The sequence below is a fragment of the Felis catus genome, chromosome C1 (assembly GCF_018350175.1).
Source record: "Felis catus isolate Fca126 chromosome C1, F.catus_Fca126_mat1.0, whole genome shotgun sequence".
NCBI classification, from domain to species: Eukaryota; Metazoa; Chordata; class Mammalia; order Carnivora; family Felidae; genus Felis; species Felis catus.
Window position 1 is genome coordinate 13,946,884 of NC_058375.1, and position 27,807 is coordinate 13,974,690.

At 50.2% G+C, this 27,807-nt stretch overlaps 1 protein-coding gene across 4 annotated transcripts; it reads right to left on the reverse strand.

Annotated features, from left to right (window-relative positions):
- Positions 1-527: 527 nt before the first annotated feature.
- On the reverse strand, positions 528-27,806 carry EMC1 (ER membrane protein complex subunit 1). Of its 4 annotated transcripts, none has more exons than XM_006934361.4 (24): positions 27,651-27,806; positions 24,689-24,813; positions 24,032-24,097; positions 23,692-23,785; positions 22,709-22,837; positions 20,749-20,875; positions 20,042-20,191; positions 19,558-19,725; positions 18,992-19,063; positions 18,586-18,645; positions 17,816-17,938; positions 16,946-17,042; positions 16,486-16,605; positions 15,870-15,878; positions 14,658-14,857; positions 14,345-14,494; positions 13,537-13,698; positions 13,087-13,206; positions 8,374-8,511; positions 5,092-5,265; positions 4,301-4,511; positions 3,325-3,409; positions 2,089-2,218; positions 528-1,933 (listed from the first exon to the last, which is right to left on the reverse strand). In XM_006934361.4, the coding sequence occupies exons 1-24, from the start codon at positions 27,749-27,751 to the stop codon at positions 1,754-1,756; spliced, it is 2,991 nt and encodes a 996-aa protein (XP_006934423.2). In that variant the 5' UTR covers positions 27,752-27,806; the 3' UTR covers positions 528-1,753. The 4 variants fall into 4 exon arrangements, with proteins under 4 accessions (XP_006934423.2, XP_006934422.3, XP_006934424.2 ...); XM_006934360.5 differs by having other exon boundaries at positions 16,486-16,608; XM_006934362.4 differs by lacking the exon at positions 15,870-15,878.
- Position 27,807: the final 1 nt, after the last annotated feature.

Below are 27,807 nucleotides of genomic sequence, written 5' to 3' on the forward strand. Positions count from 1 at the left end.
TGAGTGGGGGAGGGGCAGAGAGAAACAGAGAATCCCAAACAGGCTCCTTGCTGTCAGCAGAGCCCGATGTGGGGCCCGAACTCAAACTTTGAGATCATGACCTGAGCCGAAATCAAGAGTCAGACACTTGGGGAGTCGGTTAAGCATCCGACTTCAGCCCAGGTCATGATCTCACGGTTCGTGAGCTCGAGCCCTGTGTCGGGCTCTGTGCCGACAGCTCAGAGCCTGGAGCCTGCCTCAGATTCTAGGTCTCCCTCTCTCTCTGCCCCTCCCTAGCTCACACTAGCTCTCTCTCACTCTGTCAGAAATAAATTAAAAAAAAAAAAAAAAAAAAAAGAGTCGGACGCTGAATTGACTGAACCACCCAGCTGGCCCAGATTTCATTTTGTTTTTAAATAACACAACTCTTATATGATTGAATTGGCATGCTTCCTATTCAAATACACTCCATTTCTGGATAGCTTTTTGTCCCCTCTAATGCAGAAGTAGCCTCCAAGTCCCACACCACAAAAAAGGACTGACATTCGTGCCATTCACCATTCACTTTATTCAGACACCCAAGCACACCGCTCTCCCCGCAAGGCTACAGATGGTCTCCTCTGCACGTGTCATTTCCACAGTAAAGAAAAACTCCATCGTTCCCAGATCCGTGAACAAAGGAAACTTTTAGGACTTCTTCCATTCGTAGCAGAGACAACAGCCCAGCCAATCAGCAATGCTTCATCCACAAAATGCCCATTTCCTTCCCCTACCCCCACTCTCCCCTCTTTTAAAGCTGCAAAGGTTACAACAGTAACATTTAAAATCTACTCACTTTAGGAGAAACACGGTGAGGCACTCATTAATTTATATCTAAAAGTAAAAATAAATAATGAGGTTCTTGAACAGGACAACTTCCTCTAGGTCAGAAGAGGACTACAGCCTGGGGGTGAAACGAGAGGTTAGCAGGCACCACGAAATGGTAGATTCTCTCCTCCTTAAAATCTCTTGCAGCTTGAGACAATTCAGTAGTATTAAAAAAGGCCTCTGCTTGGACACAACTTAGGTGAAAAGCACTGGCCCAACAAATCGGGACACTGTTTCGCATTCGACTTTGATGAACTGCATCAAGGACAGGGTGGCCCGCCCTGATGAATGACAGCCTCCAAACAAGGGGCTCAGTTAAAGTGAGTTTTGACACCATATATAGATTCCTCAACTCTTTGGAGAAAGTCCGTGAGAAGCTGGATCAGTCTTTAAGCCTCAACTAAGCCTGGATCTTCTTTCTCGACGTAAAACAGCAAAAGCACCTGCGAGGTGGAGTTCTCAGTAAGAGTGCCCTCCGGACTTTGAAGCATGAGGCCGGGAAACAGAAAGATCTCTGGACAGGTCTGGGAAACACAAGAGGCAAACCACAATCAAGTTAGGCAGGCCTCACAAAAGAGAAAAATCTGCTGGGGGTCTTCGAAACAACAACATTCACGAGTGGGCAAAAAAAGGAAACAGGGCGATAGCCTTCAGACGTTGAGGGCAAGTCCGTCGAGATGCTTTGAGATTCTCGGCTGAGACAACGTGTGAGTTCAGCCTCCGTGCGCCACCAACACCGCAGCAGACGTGTCCCGGAAGGAGTCTCCACAAGAGTCCCTCTTCTTCCCCACGACTCCGCTGACACGAGCACCCAACACACATCCTCCCCCGGCCTGTCACACTGCAGCTTCCTGTCTGACCCTCTCAGCCCTCGGCTCTCTGTTCTCTGGCAATGGGTCTTGGGTCTTTACCGCCAGGCCCGATTCAGGAGTTTCACTTGTGCCAGTCTCTTAGTGATCATGGTGGCAAACACCAGGCCAAAGAGGACACTGCTGATTAGCACATAGTCATAGTCGTCCTTCAGGACGTCAAACTGCTTGGATGGGTAGACTCGAGTTTGGTAAATGTCCAAGCCGTAGGCCACAACCTAGAAGGCAAAAGGAGCGAGAAATACGTAAGAAAGGTGGCCAGTGGTCCACCGTGACCTCAAACTCCGGTAAGAAAAGATATGGAATCCTCAGCTGTCTCCTGGGGTGAGCCAAAAAGCAGCGATCACACGCAGCGGCTGTGGGCTCTACTCACCAAACAAGTGGACTCCAGGCCTGAGGGAGCCGTGTAAATCCCTCGCATTCGAGAAACTGTCTGGTTGTAGTTAATGAATCGCTCTGCGTGTATCTGCACGTCTGGAGAGTACGGGATTAGGTTCTCCTCTCTGCAAAACATCAGCCAGGACTGGCATTCAAAACTCCTGCAAGGGGATCTCTTGGCTGCCCTTTTTGAGTCCCAGGAGGTTTCCAGGCCACATATCTAGCCTCAAATCTTCCCTCAACATCTACTTGCATCATGTAGTTAAAAATTTAGCAGCTGAATGTCAGCAAGGGCTACAAGAAAGAAACCTGTGTGGAGAGTAAGATCTGGATTCCTACCTCGTTCTAAATCTAAGAAAACAACAGGATGCAACTTCACCCTAGAGGAGGAAAGTCAGGGCCACTCTAAAACTCACCCACGGAGCCACACTAGGCCAATTCCTGCTCTTTGCTCCACGGTGACTCGGTCCGTGCTCCTTGGAAAACCCTAGGATCCTCCCACGTGTCTCCCCAGCTTCAGCCGCCCCTCTCTCCAAACCACACACCCCCTTTCCCCCTGTTCCCCTTTTCCTGCTCCCTCTTCCCCACACCCCTAAGTGAAGAGGATTCGGGACAGAGGTGGAGAAATATGCAGAGATGATGGCTGTCAACACAAAAATTACTACTAACAATGACAAGCTTTTGACTTCCCCACATAACCCAGCCCCCATTGCCTCCCTGAGCTCATTTCCTAGTGTCCCCCCATCCCTGCTAGCTGCTGCGGCCACTGTGGCCTCTTCCCTGCCTCTGGCTCACCAGCCATGATCTCAGGGCACAGGCACTGGCTGTCCCCTGCCTGGAAGTCTTCCCTTACATCCACAGGCTGGCTTCTGACCTCCTCCAAGGCTTCACTCCACAGTCACCTTTCCAGAGCGGCTTTCCCAGGCCACCCTCTCAAATTTCACCCCCAGGTACCCCTCCCCAACCCTTCATAGCCTCAGTCCCTTTTTGATTTTCTCTCCGTAGCATTTACAAGTACCTAACACAACATTATTTCTCTTGCTTATCTCATTTAACCTCCTCCACCAGAATGTTAAGCTCCATGAGGGCAGAGAGTTTTGTTGGATTTGTTCACTGCTATGACCCCAGCCCCAAGCACAGCAGAACGGCAGATAGCAGGCCAAGGACCAGGTTTGTTCAATAGGTCACCTTCTCAGGGTCAGAGCCTTCAGCACCACCTGCAAGGTCTCACCTGCTTTGTTCTGTTGGGATCTCAGGACGGCGGGGATCCAGCAAGGCCTTAGGAAGGGAAAGAATTGCTCCGGAAGGTAGCCCAACTACACAGAAACGAGTCAACAGAGGTAAATGTTCACACAGTGATCCAATCCCAAATCGGGGCTAGTCACAAAAATGTCATTATCACAGAAATTTAAGATAGTTTCAAACCAAAAATTGGGTCATTGAAGTGCCCTTAAGTGGCCAAAAACAGTAATTCAAGAATATACATGGGTGTGAATGAAGGTTCCCACTTTTGAAGATACTGGTTTCTTCACACATCATCCTGAGACCTCAGGAAATCAAGTTCTAGAATCAAGAAATGGGTATGATGAGAGAGAAGAGCTCAGAAGGCCACTTGATCTCTTCAGCCCTCTCCTTTCCCTCCAGTGACAGCCGCCCCAACAAAGCGGGCGTCCCCGCCGCTGGCCAAACACCAGAACACCAGGTATGTGCGTGTCGCTGCAGGCCACAGGAGAGCCTGCTGGTTACAGGATGGAGGGACCAAATCTGGGAAACCCACAGATTTGAGAATAAACTAGTGATCCAAGTGCCTGTCGGAGCTGAGAGTCCCTGACGTCTCTAGTAAAATCCAGCAGACCAAGCAGCCTGCTAAGCTGTCACTAAGTCCCGCACCCAGACACAGAAGGAGACCCTAACCCCTGCCGGTTTCCGCAGTATCAGCACAGACATGACATCAGGGCTCAATTTGCTGGGTGAGGTGAAAGTGCCTGACAGAGAAGTGACGTGGCTCATCAGAAATGAGTCGTGCCGTCTCTTACAGGTGGCAAAGCCGGACTGAGGAACTTTCTCGGCTGAAACAAAGCCCTCCTCACTAACCTCCCCTACGGTGGTCAAACAGGGTGTGCCAGTGTCGCGTCTCCAACCGTCTCCTTCAGTGTGACGCCCCACGGAAACCCCGCCACCCCGGACACCCTCCCCTGGTCACTCACTGAGCAGGTGCCGGCTGGTGATGCCCCGCTCGGTGATGGTGGCTTCCATGGCACTGATGGAGGAGGGGAAGATGTAGGACTGCTGGAGGACCTGGGGCAGCTGGGGACGGTCCAGGGAGCTGAAGGCGGTGGCGTTGTACTGCTCGGTGCCCTCATAGAGCTCCAGCGCGGTAAACTCGTTACGCCGGGCCTTGGTATTCCAGTACTGGTACTGCAGAGAGAAGAGAGGGCAGCTTGGGACACGGCTGCTGGCTCAGCGGGAAAGGGGAACTTCCACAGGAAGCCAGCTTTCCGACGAGCTACATGTCCAGGGAGGAAAGAAACCACCCAGCACCCCACTTTTCTTCCTTGCTGCCAAGTTTACTAACTTTCAGGGTAGTTTTATCTAGTTTTATCCAAAGTGCACCATAAGACAAAGGGGTTTTCAAGATACTCAGAAAGCAGAACAGCAAGTCAGCGTTTGAGTGCTTATTACATGGCAGGCGTCGTCCCAACCTAGGCCACAGGACACTCTGCTCTCTCTACTTCGCAAATGATGCAACACACTGGCTCAAATAACTAGTTCAAGGTTATACAGTCAGGAAAAGGCAGGGCTGGCATCAGCCCTAGGTGGTCTAATTTCTGAGTCTGTCTCAACTGCCATGCAGGGGTCTGGATCCTACAAAAACACAAAGCAGCCACTGGTTGCAACAAGAGGCGATGAAAGGATTCGAGACACGGGGAGACCAGCCATGCGCTCTTGACGGTGTCACGTCCCTGGTAGTGACACCTGTAGATCTGCCCCTCCTTACCACCACCCAGTTCTCGGAGTGCACAATGTGGACGGGGCCCTTGGCTTTCCTCTGCACGGAGGAGTGGATGATGCGCCCGGTGACACCATCAACGAGGAAGATGCCGATGAAGGTGCGCTCGTGGTGTATGTCTGTGCTCTCCGTCACCACGGCCAGCAGGTTGGGGTTCAGGCTCTGGGGAGAAGGAGAAAAGAGGTCCTTCAGAACCACGATGGCAAATCACGAGCTCCACTCTGATGTGAGCCCTGGGCACGGCGGCAGACCTGGAGCCTGCCAGCCTGGAGGAGAAACCAGACCTCCTGGTCAGAAGAGCTTCCTATTGGAGTTCGTCTTCCCTGCACTGGATCAGAGTCCCTGGGTGCCGCGTGCCACACCGGGTGCTTGGCCTACATGGCCTCACTGAATCCCACAAACCACCCTGCAGTGGAGCTGTGGCTCTCCACATTTGGTAGGCGAGGAAAGGCTCGAGGTAGTTAGTTACGCAACCTGCTCACGTCACAGACACAGCAAATGGTTAACTCAAGATACAGGTCTGCCCACTCACGGACCTAAGTCATCACTGCAGCGACACTGTTTCTCTCCACCACTGCCCTCCCTACCACTAAGCCCATGGCCGAGTCTGCTCTGGTCTTCCCTGACCTGCTGGTACAATGTGACACAGGGCGGTCACCCCTTCTGGAAACACCTTCTCCACCTAGTGTCCGTGACACGTGCCCCCCTGCTTCTCCTCCACCCCACGGACCCCTCCTTCTCAGTCTATTCTGCGGAGTCCTCGTCTCTCCGGGCTCCTGGACCTCGTCTATGCTCGCTGTCATGGTCACGTCACCCACAGGAGCTGGCAATGGCCAAGGCTGCGTATCTATGCCAGACCCTCCCCGAATTCCAGGCTTTGACAGGCTGCCATCTCAGTATCTCTTCCTAACTGTCCCATCTCACACCTGACACGCCCCAAAGGGAACTCCTGTCCTGCCCCTGCCTAAAGCCTGCTCCCTGTGGGCCTCCCCCTGCGTCAGGGTCTAAGACCGGAGACCTCCAAGCCATCCTGGACTCCCCCTTCTCTCTCTCCAGCACAGACCCAAGCATCCCATCCATCAGCATATCCCACTGGCTCTACCTAAAGACACACCTGGATTCTGGTCCCTCCTCACCCCCCACCAACCCTGGTCAAGCCACCACCACATCGCCGGGCTTACTACAACAGCCTATGCGGTCTGCCTGCTCTCTCCCTCGGCCCTCTGGTCTCAACACAGCAGGCTGAGTGAGCCCTTCATCTTGGTCGTTTACGTCACATTTGTGTTCCCAACTCCCCACTGGCATTCCATGTCACATGACCTAAAGGCCAGAGTGGCAGCTGTGGTATGCCCCGCCACCTGCCACCCTCTGACCTCAGCAGCCTGGACTTTCCGCACTTACCCCATTCCAATCACACCATCCTTGCCATTTCTGGAACACTCCAGGCCCACTCTGGCCTTCCTGTCTAGAAGGTTCTTCCCCTGCTATCACACACTGTCACTTCCTCCTTCCGTCCAAGTTTCACTTAGGTGTCACCATCTCAGTGAGGCCCTCCTAACATTCCTATTTTAAATTGCAACCCCTTCCAATCCCAGCTCCGCATTCCTTCTTCTCAGTTTCACATTTTTCTGTAACCAACCTCTAATTTGCTGTAAACTTATCTATTTATTTTCGTTATTGGCCTCTCCAGAATATATAACAGCCTCAATTTTGTCTATTCTGTTCACTAACGTATCCCAGAATCTAAAAAAAGTACCTGACATCCTGATAGCACTCAAAAAAAAAATGAAAGAAAGAAAGAAAGAAAGAAAGAAAGAAAGAAAGAAAGAAAGAAAGAAAGAGAAGAGCAGAGCTGAGCTTCCCCTCTGTGGTATTCCTTCTAAACCCCAACCACAGTCTAACCGTGAGAAAAACATCAAACAAAAACTGCCTACAAAACACCTGCCCAGTACTCTTCAAATCTACCAAGATCGTGAGAAACAGAGACTGAAAAACAGAACAGAGCGGAGGAGACTAGAGAAACAGGACCACTATGTGGAGCATGGGGTCCGGGGCTGGGGCCTGCAGCACAGAGGGACCTCAGCGAAAAACCTGGTGAAGCCCGAAGAAAGTCTGGAGTTTAGTTAACAGTCTTGCACCAATGCTGGTTTCTGAGTTCAGACAGATGTACCACAGTCTCCCAGGAGAAACCAGGTAAGGGGTGAATAGGCAAATTCAATGCATGGTCTTTGCAGCTTCCCTGTAAATCTAAAATTAGGCCAAAACAAAAGGCTTATTGAAAAAAGACTAAACTAAACAATGTGTGTGATGAATATGAATCTATTCTATTTTTTTCAATCCACTCTACTTTTTTCAACACAGAAAAACATAAGCACTCTAGTAAATTTCACCTCATAAAGGTAAATCACATAGTGAATGTATTTTTCTCTAGTACAAGTCAAGCATACTTTAGAATTTGTGTTATTTTGGTCGTTCTGAATAAGTTAAACTGACTGCAGCCACGTGGAAGGCATCCATCAATAAAGATTTCAGATCAATGGCTCCAATAGCATTAATTACACAGCAGTACACTAACCACGGTCTGTGTTATCGTCAATCTTCAAGACAATCCTGTGACGTAGGTGCTCTTATCTCCGGTATATTCTTGAAAACAGACCTTCGGGGAGCCTACCCAAATTACCCAGGACAGAAGTTAGCCTGCGGCAGAGCTAAGTCTGTACGTGGACAGCCCAGCAGGCCTGCACTCTGCGGCACGGCTTCACGCCTGGGGAAAGCAGCCTGCTCGTCAAGGCTCCTGGGTCGCGCTACCCTGTTCTATCCCATCTCCTCCTCCAGCTCAGCCCCCGCTCTGCAGAGGGTGGAACCAATGACCACTACTACAAGGACTGCATTCTCTCCCGGAGGTGCTGCAGCCCACTGGCCACCTCTCCGTCTCCCTCCCTTCCCCACGAACTAGTGTCGGACCACAGAGGTGGGGTTTCTAATGGATCAGCTAAGGCTCAACCCCAGAAAGTTCTATCAGCGCTACCACTAGTAACAACAGCTAACCTCTAGTGGGTAGCGGCCACGCACCAGGCACTATGCTACACGTGAGCATTCGTGTGATCACACAACAACCCTAGGAACAGGGTATGTTATACTCGTTTTACAGACAATAAATTAAGGCTCAAAGGAATGAAATGACTCACTCAAGGTCAAGTATCTGCCAAATCCTAGAGCCAGAATCCAAGCCATGGCCCCTCTACTTGACACCAGACTGCTGAACCGTACCTTATAGAGCACGCTGCGGTCCCCCATCACGCGGCCCTGGGAATGAACGTGCTCGCTGCTGCGCTTCCCCTTCACCTTGACGATACGCTGTACTTCTGGGGGAATAGTCAGCTCCCAGCTTAGCTCAGTGGTAAGATCCTAGGGCCAGGGCAAGAGAACCAGCACTTATAAACTGGAGAGCACACTTAGACCCACAAGAGCTGTAGCCAGATACGTCCCATACTCTTTTATTTGGGGCCTCTGTGCTGGAAGAAATGGAGATCAGAGCTCCTAAGAAAACAGTAATAAGGATCTAGTTTGTGCAGGAGTTTTGGAACTCTCGGTTTGGTTCAGAAAGATACTAAAGCTAGTAAGAAAGGAGAGGAATACTCCATGGTATCCCACTGTTTGTCTGAGAAAGAAATATCCAAAGAAAGTTTACCACTTTATTACTGAAGGTGAGGATTCCTAGGGGTGCCTAACTGGCTCAGTTGGTTAAGCGTCTGACTTTGGCTCAGGACATCATCGTACTCTTCATAGTTGGAGCCCCACTTTGGGCTCTGTGCTGACAGATCAGAGCCTGGAGCCCACTTCGGATTCCACGTCTTCCTCTCTCTCTGCCCCTCCCCTGCTTGCTCATGCGTGCACGCTCTCTCTCTCAAAATTAAGTAACATTAAAAAAAAAAAAAAAAAAGATTCCTGTATCTGAAGCCAGCAGTAAATTACTAAGCTGGCAGGGACCCTGAAACATTACAGGAAATGTTTTTTGGGTTTTTCTGGTTTTTGGTGTGCGTGTGTACACAGTTGTTTGTTTTGTGTGTGTGTTTTTTTAATTTACATCCAAATTAGTTAGTGTATAGTCCAACAATGATTTCAGGAGTAGATTCCTTAGTGACCCTTACCCCTTTAGCCCATCCCCCCTCCCACAACCCCTCCAGTAACCCTCAGTTTGTTTTCCATATTTGAGTCTCTTCTGTTTTGTCCCCCTCCCTGTTTTTATATTATTTTTGTTTCCCTTCCCTTATGTTCATCTGTTTTGTCTCTTAAAGTCCTCATGTAAATGAAGTCATATGATTTTTGTCTCTGACTAATTTCACTTAGCATAATGCCCTCCAGTTCCATCCACATAGTTGCAAATGGCAAGATTTCATTATTTCGGATTGCCGAGTAATACTCCATTGTATACAGATACCACATCTTCTTTATCCATTCATCCATCAGTGGACATTTGGGCTCTTTCCACACTTTGGCTATTGTCGATAGTGCTGCTATAAACATTGAGGTACATGTGTCCCTTCAAAACAGCACACCTGTATCCCGTGGATAAATGCCTAGTAGTGCAATTGCTGGGTCGTAGGGTAGTTCTATTTTTAGTTTTTGGAGGAACCTCCATACTGTCTTCCAGAATGGCTGTGCCAGCTTACGTTCCCACCAACAATGCAAAAGAGATCCTCTTTCTCCACGTCCTTGCCAACATCTATTGTTGCCTGAGTTGTTAATGTTAGCCATTCTGACAGGTGTTAAGAGCATATCTCATGGTGGTTTTGGTTTGTATTTCCCTGATGATGAGTGATGTTGAGCATTTTTTCATGTGTCGGTTGGCCATCTGGATGTCTTCTTTGGAGAAGTGTCTATTCATGTCTTTTGCCCATTTCTTCACTGGATTATTTTTGGGTGTTAAGTTTGCTAAGTTCTTTATAGATTTTGGATACTAACCCTTTATCTGATATGTCATTTGCAAATATATTCTCCCATTCTGTGGTTGCCTTTTAGCTTTGCTGATTGTTTCCTTTGCTGTGCAGAAGCTTTTCATTTTGATGAGGTCCCAGTAGTTCATTTTTGCTTTTGTTTCCCTTGCCTCTGGAGACATGTTGAGTAAGAAGTTGCTGCGGCCAAGATCAAAGAGGTTTTTGCCTGTTTTCTCCTCAAGGATTTTGATGGCTTCCTGTCTTACATTGAGGTCTTTCATCCATTTTGAGTTTATTTTTGTGTATGGTGTAAGAAAGTGGTCCAAGTTCATTCTTCTGTATGTTGCTGTCCAGTTTTCCCAGCACCACTTGCTGAAGAGACTGTTTTTATTCCATTGGCTATTTTTTCCTGCTTTGTCAAAGACTAGTTGGCTATACATTTGTGGGTCCATTTCTGGGTTCTCTATTCTGTTCCATTGATCTGAATGTCTGTTCTTGTGCCAGTACCATACTCTTGATGATTACAGCTTTGTAGTATAGCTTGAAGTCTGGGATTGTGATGCCTCCTGCTTTGGTTTTCTTTTTCAAGATTGCTTTGGCTATTCGGGGTCTTTTCTGGTTCCATACAAGGAAATGTTCTTTATAGTCAAAGAAAACCAATACATATAGTTTTATAGTTAGATACATTTTTTTTAACTATTTACTTGAGAAAGAGAGAATGAATGGGAGAGGGGGAGAGAGAGAGAGGGAGAGAGAATTCCAAGCAGGCTCCGTGCTGTCAGCACAGACCCAGACATGGGGCTTGAACCCACAAACCGTGAGATCATGACCTGACCCAAAATCAAGAGTCAGATGCTTAACTGACTGAACCACCCAGGCAGCTAAATACATTAGTATACATCCATACTGCATATATGTAGAGCCTTGGGGGGGGGGGGGGGGGCAGGGAGAGAGACTAGAAAGGGACACAAGAAGGGCAACTGGGTGGCTCAGTTGGTTAAGCGTCCGACTTCGGTTCAGGTCATGATCTCGCAGTTCGTGAGTTCGAGCCCCGTGTCGGACTCTGTGCTGATAGCTCAGAGCCTGGAGCATGCTTCTGATTCTGTGTCTCCCTCTCTCTCTCTGCCCCTCCCCAGCTCATGCTCTGTCTCTCTCTCTCTGTCTCTCTCTGTCTCTCAAAAATAAATAAACATTTAAAAAAAAGAAAGGGACACAAGAGCCCCCCAGGGTCCCGGTGCCATACGCTGCTTCCTGATCTGAGGGCCATGTACACAACCACGTTCCTCTTGTGAACGAGTGAGCCGTAACCTCATGGTTCTGCATTTTCTCAATACCGTACATTGACAAACAATAGATTTAACAAAATAATGAGGTAGAAAACATACTAAATAAAAGGAACAAATTTCACAAATTCCACTTAAGTAAGAAAACCTGAAATATGAACCCCACACATTCTATAGTCCATACCACCGTGACTCCAGTATTTACAAATGCACAGAAAGGACAAGGGAGGATGCACGGCCAACTACTGACACGCACTCCATCTGCAGAGGTCTGCTCATGTTCTGTGTGCTTCTGGATCAATATTTACAACATGCGTAACTTAAGGTTTTTTTTGAAATAAAATTTGTATTAAGAGCAAATCAGGCTGCATCGCCACCGGCTCCTGTGAAGCCATTTGAATGCACGAAAACCTCCCCAGGGAGTAAGGTCGCCAGTACGCTCACCTGGAGGTCAACGACCCAAGACTGCAGTTGGCTTATTTCCCACGTAAGCTTAATGTCCTTTGTCCACCTTTGGCTACTGTTTCCTCCCATATGTCCTCAGGACTCCACTGATCATGACACCCATGAGTTTGCTCCCCTCTACCACAAAGAACCATCTCTTTCAAGGTCCCCTTTTTATCAACTTGAAGGGACAATTTTTTTTCACCCACAAGACTAAAGAAGATGTTTTCCGGGGAGACCGTTTCCCGTGCTGTTTCTGTAAAGGTTGGCTACTACAAAACGTCAGGAAAGGACACTTTTTTTTTTTCTTTAACATTTTTAGGACAACAGCAGCTAAAACTTAGCTGGCATTTATCATGTGCCAGACATTACTTCATGTGATTTACACCTTCATGTGATTTACAACCTTATGGGGGTAGATCCTACAATCATCGTATTTCACAGATGAGAAAACAGAGCGTTGGAGAAGTCATAAGCCCGAGGTTACAAAGTTAACAAGTGATAGAGCTTGGCTTCACTCAGACAGCCGGATCCAGGCCCTTAAGCTCTACACTGTATTGCCTCTCAAAAGACCCTGCAGGACAGGATGGAGGGCCTCTGGTGAGTCCACAAATCCTTCTGTCCACAGCCCTACTAATGAGGCCAAAGTCAGCCCCTTGTGAACCTCAGAGCTGGACCCCAGAGCCAGTGTCTACACTGTTTGCTAGTGCTGGGCTCAAGTATGTCAGCATTAGAACAAATCAATCTCATATCTAAAAATAAAACTCAAAGCACACATTCCATCAGAAGCGGGTCAATAACATCATCCTCAAACAGAAAGTACGACTCATTACTCAACCCGGGTTCCCACCTCCCACCCGCTCAAGGATGGACAACATCCCTTCTCTCTGCTATAGAAAAAGAACATGGAATAAAAACTCCCCAGGGGAGGAGCACTTGGGTGGCTCAGTCGGTTAAGCATCCGACTTTGGCCCAGGTCATGATCTTGTGGTACAGGAGTTCACGTCCCAGAGCCTGCCTGGGATTCTCTCTGCCCCTCCCCCACTTTCTCTGTCTCTCTCTCAAAATAAACTTAAAAATTAAAAAAAAAACCTCCACGAGGGCAGACTTCATGTGTCGGGCACCCCTCTTTCCACAGCACCTAGACCCTCGTCTGCCACATAGCAGTCGCTCAGTATGAAAATGACCACGAGTCAGACATCGGGATTATGCTGATACGTCTACAACAGAATGCATGCTATAATCCACTTCTTAGTGGAACATCCAAGGGACACCCTTACTCCTCCCCAAAAGGTCCTGCCACGAGGCGCCTTCCCTACCTTTCGAAGTCGATATCCACATAGCCGTCCCTGTTCTGCATCCACCAAATAGAAGAAGATGGAAGGGGCGAGCTCATGGAGCTGTCGCAAGACATTCCGAGTGGCTGGGAACGCCGTGACCTTGAAAACCCCAGATAGCCCAAAGAAGGAATTAAAGGAAAAGGACTCTCCATACAGTTTCTCAAGACTCATTACTGTTCACCATTAAAAAGAGCCTTAAGAATAAAATAGCAAATCTTAAAAGAGTTAAAGTCCACTGACCCGACGTGGGGCGTAAGTCTACTTTTGCTAAGAGCCCGAGTTTTCTCAGGTGCAGGAAGAGCCATCGGGTGGCTCAGAGACGCCCCTCAAGCCCACACACGTGCTGGCTGCTTTGACCAGCTCCGACCACATACCTCCCCCCACATCTGACCCTCCTGGATGCCCTCCGGCCACTCGGAAGTCTCGCACCTTGTACTCATCATCAATCAACAGCAGCACCTTGGCATAGTCTTGATCCATGATGGGGAGAAGCAAAGACTGCAAGATGGGGCGCTTCAGCACCGGGGGGGCCACCTGACTCCACTTCCCGAAAATGGGATTGAAGACATACAGCGAGCTCATTCCCGTCTCCTGAAATGGTCAAGCAAACAGTCAGACTCGGCCAACCGGAAAAGAAGGCAAACGCTAAGGGTACATCTGGAGAGCTGGGACCTCGGCTCAGCTGTGACAGCCTCCCCAGTGCCCTCTGGGTGGATTCCCTCTTTGTGCAAAATCACGTCCTGTCTCAGTGGGAACGGTCCTCGAGGCTAGCGTGTCAGAAGGGAAACAGGTAAACTGCCTGTGGCTGCAAAGCTAACCAAGCACCGGACATGCTGAGGAACAAACAAAACGGTCGGCACCGACCGATTCGGCAGTGTCTACCAAACCGCCTTTCCAAGGACATAGAGTGAATCCACAAAAATCCAGCTAATTCTGGGAGGCAGAGATAAACAGCTTGTGTCCTGCTCTCCCTCGTCTAAAGAGAAACCGGTGGCCTGTGTCTCTGGGAACGAGGAGAGCTGGCTCGTTCCAGGTCTGGTGACGTCACAGCTCCTCCAGAGCCAACCGCCCCCCCCACCGGTCCAGGATGCTCCCACCACTCAGGCAAACAGCTGCCTAACCCCTGAACACCCGTCCCTAGCTATCCCAGCATGCCAAAGGCCCCGGAGAAATTCGGCTTGCAAAACACCAAAAAGCCACACCTACTTTGGCTCAAATCCGAGGAGAACAGCCTCACCTTGTCCTTTACCAGAAGGGTGCACTGCGGGGGGTGGGGGAAATGGGCGGTAGTTCTCTGGACCATCAGTTTAAAGGAGGAGTCTGGCTTGACGTTGGGGAGATACTGTTTCCACAGGATGGTGCCAGAGCTGCTCTCAATGCCAAAAAGCTGCAAGATAAACAAATAACTGGCTCGCTACTAGAGAGACAAGCCGAAGAACCGATCCTATCCTTGGAGACTGGAACTGGCGCTATCCCCTACCAGAGGCTTTTTGCTTCCCACTCGCGGAGCCTCAGAAGGTTTGGGTACCCGGGGCTTCAAACGCCCTCACCTTGCCTGAGGCCGTCACCATCACCATCATCTTCTGGAGGTTAAATTCGTCTCTGGCTAGGGTGTCAATGTTGACCTCATTCTTAATCTGGCTTCGGGGCTTCCGAGCGTCGTAGAACATCTTCCAGAGGTGGGAGGTCCATGCCTGCAGCAGGATGAGCTGCGACGAGAGGCGTTTCAGGAACATTCCCAGCAAGCCGTCTGGTGTCAAGGAAAAGGTAACGCAACTGAGGCTCCCTCCTCATCGGACTAGGTGTTGCCAGCAAGGGGCTTCTCCTAGCGAGGGGTCTCTCCCGCTCCTGTGGGGCATTCAAGTCATCCACATGCCAGGCTGCAAGTCCAACGGGCAGTCCTTTGTCTGAAGCTGCCCATCTCACACTCAGGTACAGCCAGGCAGGAACTTCCAAAACCTGCTTTCCTGGCTCACAGTATTCCACCTCCTGGAATCTTGGGAGAGGAGACTAACTAGGGGTCAGGGGTCAGCCACGCAGGCTGTAGCCATGCTGGCATGTCTCTGCCACGGCCCGCATCCAGAATGGCCAGAGGAAAGCTTCTGGGTGCCGCGACAAAGCCACAAGAGGGGAGAGTATCGGGGTGCAGGACGCAGAGGCAGGTGCACTGTGGACAGGTACTCCCATTACCCACTGCTTCATTCCCACCCGTCAGCTATTTAACCTATTCCCGACAGACCAAGTGATGACTGACCCCCAGAGCTATCACTCACTCCACCCCACCCCGTGACTGAGGATGCCACCCTCGAGTCTCCTCCGGAGGGTCAACGTGGCCATCGGAGCCAGCCAGTGTGAATAAAGAGCACGGTCTCTGGTGTCGCCTGAATTAAAATCCCAGCTCTACTACTTACCAGCTGGGTGACCCCTGTACATAACCTCTGACCTCTGGTTCCTCATCTGTAAAACCACCTGTCGTCTACTGGGCTATTGGGAAGATTAGACCACAGGATATACACACAGGACTTCACACCATGCGGGGTCCACGGCGAGCGTTCACTGAAAAGTAGTGCCTTTGCATATCTTACTTTGCAGCAACCTCAGCTCAAGGAAGAGGAGAGCCAACGGGACAAGTCACAGCCCCAGCGGTCCATGCACACACGGTAGGCACGTCATCGATGCCGGCCAGGACAAACAAAGAACTAACCAAAAGCTAGCCACGCGAGCAGACAACGAGCAACAGGGCAGCAGGAAGCAGAGTTTACCTTGAATTGCTGGATCCGGGCAGCAGAAATGAATAGTAAAGTCAAATTAATCCTCAGCTCAAGAAAATCCACAATGCCTACCGCGGTGCCCGGCCCAGAGGAGGCCGAGGAAACACCAGCTGCGGAGCGAGGTGAAGGGGAGGGAGGGAGAGGCGGGAGGCAGGACTGACCAGAGGGAAGTGAACCAAGTCCAGCCTGCGGCTTGGGACTGGCCGGCGTCAGAGGGCACCGCCAGTCACCACGACAACCGCACCCGCCCAGTCACACCTCTCCAGAAAGATGTGGCTGGGGTTTAGGGATGCCTGACACAGTGCCCGGAGAACCGAGGTACCGAGGCAACGGTAGCTATCATTCTACTGAGTCAAGCTTCCTTTCCCTCAGGATCTCGCCACAGAGGGATGCACAAGAGACTCCTTCAGAAAGAACGGTTACCTAAATCCCATGGCCACAAATGCCCCGGAAACTGGTCACAGAGCTAGGTCCACACAGACTGGCAAAACGACTGTGCCCAGGAAGCCGGGGAGGCCACGAGCCAGCGTCTCTTGTGGTCTAACTACCAAACCCGTTCCCGGGGCGGCCCCTCCAGCAGCCCTGCTGTCCCGGCCTCCGTGCCTACCCGCCTTCTTGCCAAATTCGCCTTCCAGCTCAGCCTGCGCGCCAGTCAGGGGCAGATCCACCGTCTCCAGGCACACCACCTCCGCCAGCGACTCCTCCCGGCCCCACAGCACCACCTTCCCTGCTACAGAAACCCCGGTTACAAAAGCCAAGCCCGCCTCCCCCATCGCCTGAACGCACTCTTCTCCGTGGCTCAGGGATTCCAGCAGCTCCTGTGGGAGACAGAGAAGCAGCGGGGGAGGGGGGGATTCAGCAGCTCAAGTAAGGGGAGTTCCATGCCCCCCCCCTAGAATGCTAAGGGATTACTCAAAAGCAGGTGACATATGGCTCTAAAAAACATTCAGGCTACACTCCGCTGGAATCTTTGCCAGCAGCCGGTCCACAGACCCCAAAATAGAGCCTGACTAGAAATCTGGGCAGGCCTGAAGAAAAAAGAAGAGGGCCGAAGGAGGTCTGCTCACCCAGCTGCTGCAGAAACAGCACCAGGTGGTCCTCCGTCTGCACCAGGGCCCGGTAGCCCACGGAGTCATCCTTCTTCAAGAACACCTGGATGTAGAGCTGTGGGCAGAGTGAGAAGCACGCAGTCGGCGAGCATCCACACGCCTCTGAGCACCAGACCCCAAAGGCTGAGGCACAGGGAGTGGCTAGGGGCCCGGCTCATGGTGTTATTCGCTGTGTAAACAACACGGCTACTGCTCAGACCCCCCGCGAGATAACGTGAACTCGTCGGAGCCGGCGCAGGGGTGCTAGGCTGCAGCTCGGACCTCCCCAAGGAGGAACCTGCGTGCTTCCCGGGCGCCGTGTCATTCCTCGTGTCACTCCCCCGCAGAGCAAGCAGAAGGCTCAGATCAGACGTTCCATTTTGGAGACAAAGAAGCCACGGCCCCAGACAGGCTGAAGAAGACCCTGAACGTGCACAGTGGCAATGCGGGGCGACAACCCGAAGTGCAGGCTATGGCACCGGTGACCCCTTACCAGCTCCGTGACTCTGGGTGGCATCCTGAATCTCACCAGGCCCAGTTTCACTGGTAAAATGAGGGTAGTATAGCCACTTCACAAGGCTGGTGACAGGCGGGGTCCAGTCGATTAGTGCGTTTATGAAAAGCACTAGCTCAGCACAGCGCCTGGCACGCTCACCACTTGGCATAAATGACACCCGCCTCTGCTGTGATTCACAGGGACTTGCGACAGGTCGGCTGCTCAGGAAGAACTAGCACCCGTGTCCAGAGAGCCCTAATCCAGCGCCCCAGGCTGCGAGCTGACCCTGAGGAAGCGAGGCTCACGGTGAGAGGCTCGCAGGACAGAGCCTCAAGACCAAGGCCCCGACTCACCCGCTCTGGCCGAGTGCCATTCTGTTCCAGGCTGAAGGTGATGGTGGTGTCCAGCAGCCGCCGACCCGTTTCCACTAAGTAGAGATTAATGGTGTAGGTCTGGTTGAAGCACGCCAGTGAGTCCTGCAGGTACGGACAGCACGGGGTAACTCGAGAGATCCCCCAAAGCAAAGCCCCACAGAGGACGTCCAAGAATTGGGGTGAACCACCCTAGAGGGGACCAGTCCAAAAGAGGAAATACACGCAAAGGAAAACAAAAGGAAAAAAGAAAGCTTAATCCTGAGACGGAAGTAAGGTACCTGAGTAAACAAACAGAACTACGACTGCCGTACTTGTTTCAGAAGGAAGTCGGTGCGGCGCAGCAGACTTCCCAGAGGTAGGACCACAGAGCTCTCCAGAGGAGCTTCGGGGACGGGGGACGCAGCAACAAGCGTGCCACCCAGGGTCCCACACTCTGCCCCGATGCAGATGCACAGACTACCACTTGGCAATACCAGCCAGGACCCCAGAAGAGACAGGGAAATTGAGCGCCAGAGGAAAAAGTGCTTAAGAACAGGTTCTAGGGTCTCTCCTTCCAAATTCCCAACTAAAGAGGATCCAGAGAAACCGGATTTCATTTACAGAACGTGGCGAACCCCACGTGAGGCTGAGGGTTCCGGGAGACCCGCTCCAAGCCTCAGCTGCTCCCAGCTTCCCTGGAGGGCCGCCCCTGTCTCTAGGTCTGGCACGATGCCAGAGGCCCAATGCTGGTACTCAATGCCACACTGTACCTGAGGACTAGACTTCTCCGAAAAACTCCCCAGTGACCCATCTTCAGAACTGCTAGGTTTCTGCGGGGGAAAAGAGAAGGACAGAAGGAGAAAATTTAGCCAAAGGGTCATTCCCCAGTCACCAAAATGAAGCTCTCACTTCTGTGTCATCTCAGCCCCTGGAGAAGACAAACTTCACTCCTGACTCCTGCCCAGAGAGCCCGTGCAGCCCTTAGCAGCCCCAGGGGAAAAGTGAGGTTGTAATATTAGGGTTCATTCCCGGGGACAAGGGGGTATGCAGAAAGTTCTGTAGAACCAGCGAGAATTTATTTCTCAACGGCTTCCTGCCCCCTGCATTCCAACCGCCCCGACTTTTGGCTCTCAGGGTTCCTGGTAGATACGAGGAGATGCTACTCTCAATACTCACCACTTCACTCCGACAGGTCACGACCGCAGCCACCGTCTTCTCCCCAGTGGTGGCAAAGCTCACTAGGGCAGCCTGGGAATAAAGCAAAGTGCCACTTCCTAAATGGGGCCTGTACCAGCCAGTGGCCTTACAGAGGAGCACCTCTACAGGGAGGTCCCCTAGGCCTTGAGGCTAAAAGTGCTCCTGACTTTGGAGCACAGCAGCCAGGGCACATGAGAACAGACGAAGGCTCCAGGTGCGTCCATAGCTGCACATAAGCCTTTCCCCGTACCTCCAACAGAGGCACAGGCCAGTCATAAATCTCATGCTGTTATTAGTATCTACACGGAAGCTCAAATTAACATCCCCACCCTGCTGCAGACTCAGAGGAAGGCCCTAGTTTTACTCTAAACATTCTTTGTGACTCTCAGAAAAAGAGTGTTCCATTTCTGCTCTAAGGCTAACCCCTCTCAAAGCACACACAGAGATGTCTGGACCCGGAGGGAACATCTACAGATTCAGAGGCAGGGTTTTCTAGCTTCGTGACTTGGCTAGATTCGCCTGAATCCTATGCTGCCTGCGGTTACCTGTGGGAAGTTCTTGAGCAGACTCAGGACCCCGTGACGATAGTGCAGCAGAGCATAGTGACTCGGGGACAACTGCAGGAAGAACTGGGCCCGAGAAGGATCCACCGGGTTGGGCTGTGTGGGCAGGACCCGGGGCTGGAAACCACTTGCAAATTCCAAGTCAAGAGACTGAAGGGCAAGAAGAAAGAGGATTGGGGCTAAACGCAGGCAAGTCACTGATCCACTGATCCATCCCAGGCCTGCTTCCCCTGCCCCACTTTGCCAGTGAAAGTAACTAGGCCATGGCATGTGGCTCCGGAAGCTCCCATTCAGATTCCCCAAAGAGAAGAGTGGCCCATTTCCCCTCACACCAGGTCAGCCAGAAGCCTGACCTTTTCCCAGCAACTGCCAAGGCTCAGGAAGGAAGCAGCATCACCAGGACAAAGACTTTCCTAAGCGGCAAAGCCAAGGCCTTGGGCCAGAGGGCCGCAGCACTACCTCTCACCTGCAGTGGGATCTGTCTCAATTCCCACTCCGTCTCCAGGGCCAAGGTCTGGAGGGACCGTGAGCTCGGATCAGGACACACCAGCACAGCCTCATCCACCACACCACAGGCTCCGGTGAGACTCTGAAGCCAGGGGGTTGAAACCCTGACCTACAGGAAAGATAGCCTAGTGAGAGAGGTTCGTGAGAATTTTTACATTTCCCTCTCGGCTCATCAGCAATGTCACCACCAATCTCACGGGGGGCTAAGCTCAAAGGTTCTTCATGGCTGGCTCTAAAGGACTTCTTCCCATCCCTCCCAACCTCTCAAGAGCTCCAAAGTTGGAGAAAATCAGGATTTTGTTTCTGGTCACTGGAAAAACATACCCAGTCATCTTTAAGACCTGATACTTCAGGTAAGCATTTCCCCACTATATTTATCAAATGTGGTTTCCTCGCTATCTCACGGTATCATCTTCTAAGAAACTCACAGGCAATGAAAGCAACCTATGTAATTTTCAGCCACCCCAGTAGAGCACCGTGTACAAATGTGAGGGCTTTAAACAAACACTGGATGAGAAGAAAAGAGTCCCAAGTGACCAGAATCAGGGACCACGAATGGCTTCTGCATCTTCCCGGCCAAGTTCTCTGGTCCTGGATGCAAAGAAGGGCTCCATCTATTCCCCTCCACAATCCACAAGGCTCTTCAAGCCGATGCCTTGACCATACCTGCTGAACAATCTCTCCATCTTCCACGTTAAACTTGACAATGTTCACGTGGCTGAAGGGAACGACTCCGAGGGCCCACACCACCCCAGAACCATAGGAATACATCATCTGGTAATGGATGCTGTCACTAAGAGACAGAAGAAAAAAGGCAAGGAGCAACAGCTTCAGCTGTGGGACAGGCCCATCTCAGGGGTCCTCTAAAATCAGTCAGGTCCTGGGGCACCTGGGTGGCTCAGTCGGTTAAGTGCCCGATTTGGACTTGCCCGACCTGGTTTGTGAGTTCGAGCCCCGCAATGGGCTCTGTGCTGACAGCTCAGGGCCCGGAGCCTGCTTCGGATTCTGTGTCTCCCTCTCTTTCTGCCCCTTTCCCACTCACACTCTGTATCTCTCTCTCTCAAAAATAAACATTCTTAAAAAATAAAATAAAATAATAAAATAAAATAAAATAAAATAAAATAAAATAAAATAAAATCAGTCAAGCCCTTAGCCAGAAGTTACAAACTAGCCGTCCCCAAGTAGGTTTTGTTTGGCTCGCAGTTTTGTTTTGTTTGTTTGTTTTTTAAATAGTCGTCAATATTTAGAACTGAGACTTTACAGGGGCGCCTGGGTGGCTCAGTCAGTTAAGCGTCTGACTTCGGTTCAGGTCACAATCTTGCCATTCCAAGTTCGAGCCCCACATGGGGTTCCGTGCTGACAGCTCAGAGCCTAGAGCCTGCTTCGGACTCTGTATCTCCCTCTCTTTCTGCCCCTCCCCCGTTTGCACTCTGTCTCTCTCAAACAGGAATAAACCATAAAAAAAAAAAAGGAACTGAGACTTTACATGTAAAAATCAGATTTCTAGCTCTTCTTAAAAAGTAGGAATGGCATCCCCAGGCATTCCTGTAGGGCGCCAATCTGCTGGGTAAGGCTGCCCCCTGGAGGGCAGCCAGGCACACTGCAGCTGCCGGCAAGCCCCATTGGGCCTCCTTTGCTCCAGGATACCATGCACTGGGCCACATAGGAACTTGAGTTTTACACTCTGAAAATGGCCACAGGTCTAAGCCAATCTTTTCCTTTCCTCCCTGCCTCCTAATGCCTCCCAGCTTTCCACATCTAGGACTTCTGGAAACCATCTCAAACCTCACCCAGCTCCTACCCTGGCCTCTTCTTCAGTTGTTCTGATTCATAACATGAATGAAAGGCTGAGTCCAACTGAAGACGTACTTGGGTGGCTCAGTTGATTAGGAGACTGACTCTTGATTTCAGTTCAGGTCACGATCTCACAGTTCATGGGTTCAAGCCCCGTGTCGGGCTCTGTACTGACAACATGGAGCCTGCTTGGGATTCTCAGTCTCTCTCTCTCTGCCCCTCTCCTGATCACGCTCTCTCTCAAAAATAAGTAAACATTAAAAAAGAAAGAAAGAGGGGCGCCTGGGTGGCTCATTTGGTTGAGCGTCCGACTTCGGCTTGGGTCATGATCACACAGTCTGTGGGTTCAAGCCCCGCGTCGGGCTCTGTGCTGACAGCTCAGAGCCTGGAGCCCACTTGGGATTCTGTGTCTCCCTCTCTCTCTGCCCCTCCCTCGCTCATGCTCTGTCTCTCTCTGTCAAAAATAAATAAACATTAAAAAAAAAAATTAAAAAAAAAAAAAAAAAGAAAGAGAGAGAGAGAGAAAGGCTTAGTCTGACTTGAACCAGAAGTCAAAAAGCCCAGAGTGTTATGACCAGGAGCAAGTGAGCCACTCCCTTTGCCGGACTGCCTCTAGTGCCCAGTTTGAGAATTTTCTCCTCACTGCAAAGGAAACGCCAGAGGTAGCAAGGCCTTTGAGCGCAGGCCTACATCTAGTGAGCCCAACACCATCCATGTGATACCGATATAAGGTGAGCCTGAGCCAGAACAAACGCTTCAACCCTCAAGGAGACACAGGGGCTTGTGGAGAGCACGGCGAGGCAGTCATCACCGGGTGGGAAGGTGGCCTTACCTTTCTGGGAGATGTTCCACCCACTTTAGGTGCCCACTGGAGAGATGATGCAGGGCAAGAGTGGTCTTCTTCAGGACCGCGATGTACCTCACTGATGCCTGCAGGCCTACCAGCCCAAGCGCCTGGAAACTGAGCACAGGTACAGGGGTGAGCACGGCCTGGCACCTCCGGGGCCTCGGACTAGAGGAGACGATCTGGAACACTACCACTGCAGCTTGGTAGGTGAGAAAGCAGGCCTTGGAGCCAAACGCATCAGAACCCTAATACTGGCTCTGCCTGTGCTTGGCTGACTTGAGGGGCTGCATTTCCAACCACTCGGCTGTTCTGCTCCCCTGAGACCCCAGGAACCTCCTAAGGGTTGCTCCCCACCCCCCCCCCCGCCCCCAGGGCTGCACAGCAAGCAGGTGATCCCTCTACCGTGGCAACCCACACCATACTGCCACTGAAGGCTACGTGCTTGCCTCCCCCAGCTGACAGTGCATTTCTTGATCTCACATTCACACGTGTGTTCCCACTGTCTGGAGGGCTTGCCAAGTGTTTGCCAAATACATTACTATCAGAAGAGGTATAGGCTACTGCAAATGACCCTATAACGGAAACAACCCCGGCAAAGGTGTAACAGTAGCCCAAGTTGCTCTCGCAACGTAAAATTAAAACACTGGGAGGTTTACATGACATTCCTATACCTAGGACATTACAGAGTTCTCAAGTCACAGTAAGATGAGGACCACCATTCGAGGGCAAAGACACACTCTGCACCTAGCACAGAAATCTGCGCCTACGGGGGTTCAATAAACACTGGCAGAGTAACCACATGTTCCATGAGTTCAACTCATCAGGACACTGGGTGTTTGATGTTCTTTGGCTCTTCGGTGGTCCGTGAGGAAAAAAGCCAAAGACCCGGAATTGCTGTCCATGCAGACCTGTGTTCCAGCAAAGCCTCACACCAAGCCTAGGTGAAATACAGCTTCCTTGCCCTCTACCTGCCACTGTCCAAGGTAATCTCCCAATTCAGGCCCCCAATGTTAGTCTCCCAGGAACGCATGATCCGGCCTCCATTGGACACAGTGATTGCATCTGGAAGAGAAAAGACCACGGTGAAGTCATCTCCCCAACTGGCCCTCTGTAGCCTCCTCCGACAGTCCGTGCGCAATGGCCGCACCTCTGATGTATGGACGCAAATGGAAGTTACTTGCAATCCCTGTCCTTTCCTTTTGAAAACACCCCTTCTCCTTTCTTAGCCAACCCTGCACAAAGGAAGGAACCAAGGAATGGGGAGATGGGGCCAACACCATGAGAGAGACAAAGCAGGACTCTGCTTACCCTGTCCACAGAGCACCATGGCGTCCACAGCCCCTTCTGCTGTGCCCTTGTCAACATGGCGCCACACTGAGAAACATGAGAGTCAGACATTACCATAAACTATAAAAGAGAGGCATCCAAGGAGACAGGTAGGAGAGAACTGAAGAGCTCTTTGTTTGCGTAGCAGTATCCAATTTTTTTTCAAAGGAGAGAAGGATTACAGCTAACTGGCAATGGTCTCCTCCCACTCACTAGGTAAGGAGGGGAGGAAGGGTTGAGAGGAGCGACTCTTATCCCAGTCTGAAGTCTCTTCACTTCCCATACCCCCTGCCACCCTAAACATACGACTGACAAAACAAAATCTCTGTGATCCGCAAGAAAAGTAGTGATCGTAAATTACATGTCCACAATCTCAGTGCCTAAAAACATCCATGAAAGCAGCATAAGGAATTGGGAGTGGCATCCAAACCTTTACTGCAGAATAAAAGAACGGGTTTTTTGAAGCAGTATCTTAAGAACTCGCAGGAGTTCTCTTACTCGCAGTAAGAGATGCATCTTTTGGCCAACCTGTCCCTAACTTGAGTTGCAGCCAGGAAGACTACCTAAGCCATAGGCCATTCTGGATTCACTACGGTCAGCCATCCCATCCCAAGCTAATGGCCTGCACAGGTCACTCACAGATCTCCCCCGTCCGAGAATTTAATGCTGCAATCACATTCTTTTCTGTGGCCACAACCAACTTCTTGGATCCAGGGGAAAATTCCAAGGAGGCAAACTTGAGCTTCCCAACATACTGCTGTCTCCTGAGGAAGAGAGTACAGGGCAGTGAGAGGGGTCAAAATCATCACTGCACAAAATATTTTGGGAAAAGACAACTGTGCCAATACGTGAGGTTGTCACCATCTTAGGTCCTTATCTTAGGACACAGGAGAAATGTCTGTTAACGAGATCCGACCAAAAGCAAGATTTCTATGCAGTGTAGTCAAGGAGAAAGAATACACCCTGGTAGATAAGAAGTGCCAGTCTTCCTTTAAGTTCACAAGTGTGTCTCAAGTGACACATCTGACCAAAACCCCCCTGGAATAAACATTAGTCCTCTCGGTCTTCGTTAACAGAGGGACTAGACGCTATTACACATGAGGAAACAGACACAAAGCCTGTTGTTCACAAGCACACAATCCAACTTGCCCTTCTATTTTCACTGAGCTCTGGAGAAAAAAAAAAAAAAAAATCATGCAGATTCTCCAACCAAAGTCCATAGACGGGGTCAGGCTTCTGTTCTCTACAGCCTTTTCGAGCCCACTCCATGCTTGGGATCCATTTGACTCATTACTCAGACTTCCCTTGGAATAGATCCCATAACTTTGAACACCGTTCTCTAGCATAAAGGGAATATAATTAACTCTGCATGGCTCACTACCAAGTACACAGGAGGTGCCCACACATGGCTGTTAGGCAAGAAGTACTCTCATCTCTGGCAAACTAAACACATATGGCATTTACACTAAATTTCTCTGGTGGTGTGGTTTGGTCTGGTTGTTTTTTGTTGTCGTTGTTTCGTCTTCTTTTTTAAAGAAACTGAGCAGATAGACAGACCTATGTGCCATTTGACAGTTTCTACTGGTATTTTCACATACTTAATTCTTGCTATGTCTATTAAATGCTCTATGAAGTACATAGGACAAACGTTACTAGTTTGATTTTACAAGCAATAAATGACTACTCTCATTTAACACATAAGTAAACTAATGCCTATTGAGGTCAGCTAGTTACTGTCAGAACTAGAACACAAAACTAAGAACTTCTGACTCTAATACCCAAGCTCTCTTGTAAAATATTGCTATCTTTTGGGGTGCCAGGTGGCTCAGTCAGTTAAGCGTCTGATTCTTGGTTTCGGCACAGATCGTGACCTCACGGTTCGTGGGTTTGAGTCCACAGCGGGCTCTGAACTGACAGCACGGATAAGCTTGCGATTCTCTCTCTCTCTCCCCCTATCTCTCTGCTCCTTCCCCGATTGCTCACTCACACTCTAGCTCTTGCTCTCTCACACTCTCTCGAAACAAATAAATAAACTTAAAAAAATATATTCCTATCTTTTATTTGAACTGCAAAAGTAACGCCTGCTCATTGTAGAAGATATTAAAACTATGTAAAAGTATTTTTTAATCTTAAAATGCTTAAAATACCACCACTATAAACTTTTTGGTGTTTTAGGGTATTTCCTTCTGTTTATTCTTCTATTTGTAAATTGCATATACCTAGTATTTGGTAAGTTTGAATATCGCAGGCACATATATGTGAATACACCTTATGCATGTAATATTCACATATTACATTGTAAGGATTTGCACATATCATTTAAAATGTGACTCGAGGGGCACCTGGGTGGCTCAGTCGGCTAAGCCTCTGACTTCAGCTCATGATCTCACAGTTCACAAGTTTCAGCCGCGCATCGGGCTCTGTGCAGACAGCTCAGAGCCTGGAGCCTGCTTTGGATTCTGTGTTTCCCTCTCTCTCCACCCCTCCCCTACTCATACTCTGCCTCTCTCCTGCTCTCAAAAATAAATAAAAAAGCATTAAAAAAAAAAAAACTTTTTAGTGTGACTCGAGTTGCCTTTGTCACACTGTCTTATGTCACATACAGATACATCTGCCCCACCAGACTGAGCTCCTTCCTAACTCTGTATCCACAGCACCTAGAACACCCATTGGCCCATTGCAAGCACTCAACAAATACATGAATCAATGTATCTGATACAGAAAAGACTGCACAGAAGAGGAAGTATCCAAGCTGGGCTCTGAAGAATAAACTGTTCCCTGAACAGTAATAATAACGGGTAACATTTACTAATTGCATTCAATGAGCCAGGCATTGTACTAATTTAAAGGAATGATCTCCCTCATCCTTACAACTACTGCAGGTAACAATGGACTACTAGTAAACCCATTTTACAGATAAACCTTGGCACAGCGCTGTTGAGTCACTTTCCCAAAATCGCACAACCCTTAAATGGCAAAATTTAGTTTCAAATAAAAGCAAACCAATTCCAGGACCTTAAGGAAGGGGGCGGGAGTGACTAAGTGAGTGAATGAATGAGTTAATGGCACCTCCCGGCTGATGTGAGCCTTGCCGGGTCTTATTCTGAGCCCAGGGTCGAAGTTGCCTGGAAGGGAGCAGAAAGGGCACTCGGTTTAGGACCTGTCTTGACCCAAGCCTTGTTCACATACCCAAGAGACGCCAATTCGCGGAAGAACGAGAGCTCACTGAGGGGCTGTCGACCCCCGACACCCAGTAGATCAGAAACCTGAGTCACAAAAACAGGGCCTGACGGGGGAGGATGGAGCAGTGACCTCTGACCACAAACCCAAGCATGCCTGAATGTCAGGGCCGGCTTCACGGGCTCGCGACCTGTCACCCAGGGACTGGCTTAGAAGTGCCCCTAACGCTTGGTTTAATGCTCTGCTCTGGCCATCTCAAAACTCTTCATTTTTCAACGCGGGGTCCCACATTTTCATTTTGCACTGAGCCCCGCAAGTTATGCAGCCGATCCTGCTGCCTGTAACGGCCCTCCCTTTAGCAAGCACATAGGTACTGAGAAAACAGCCACATATTTCCCGAACAGGCCCCACACGCACGCACCAATCAAACTTGCCCACTTGGTCTTCGTAGACCGCGTCCGAAAGGACAAGCAGGGCGGCCCAGAGCCAGGACCAAAGAGTCGCCCCTACCGCCGCCGCCATGATAGGAGCCCGGGCCGCCGCCGGCCCGGCATGCACCGGGCCGAAGGCTCCGCCTC

What these genes read in the sequence shown, in the direction of transcription:
- EMC1 (XM_006934360.5), bottom strand. Translation starts at nt 27,751, where the DNA reads ATGGCGGCGGCGGTAGGGGCGACTCTTTGGTCCTGGCTCTGGGCCGCC. An exon ending in CGGAGAAGTCTAGTCCTCAG is followed by an intron (nt 17,939 to 18,585) that starts GTACAGTGTGGC and finishes CCGTACCTGCAG; the next exon opens with GACTCACTGGCGTGCTTCAA. An exon ending in GTGGATATCGACTTCGAAAG is followed by an intron (nt 8,512 to 13,086) that starts GTAGGGAAGGCG and finishes CCCTGGCCCTAG; the next exon opens with GATCTTACCACTGAGCTAAG.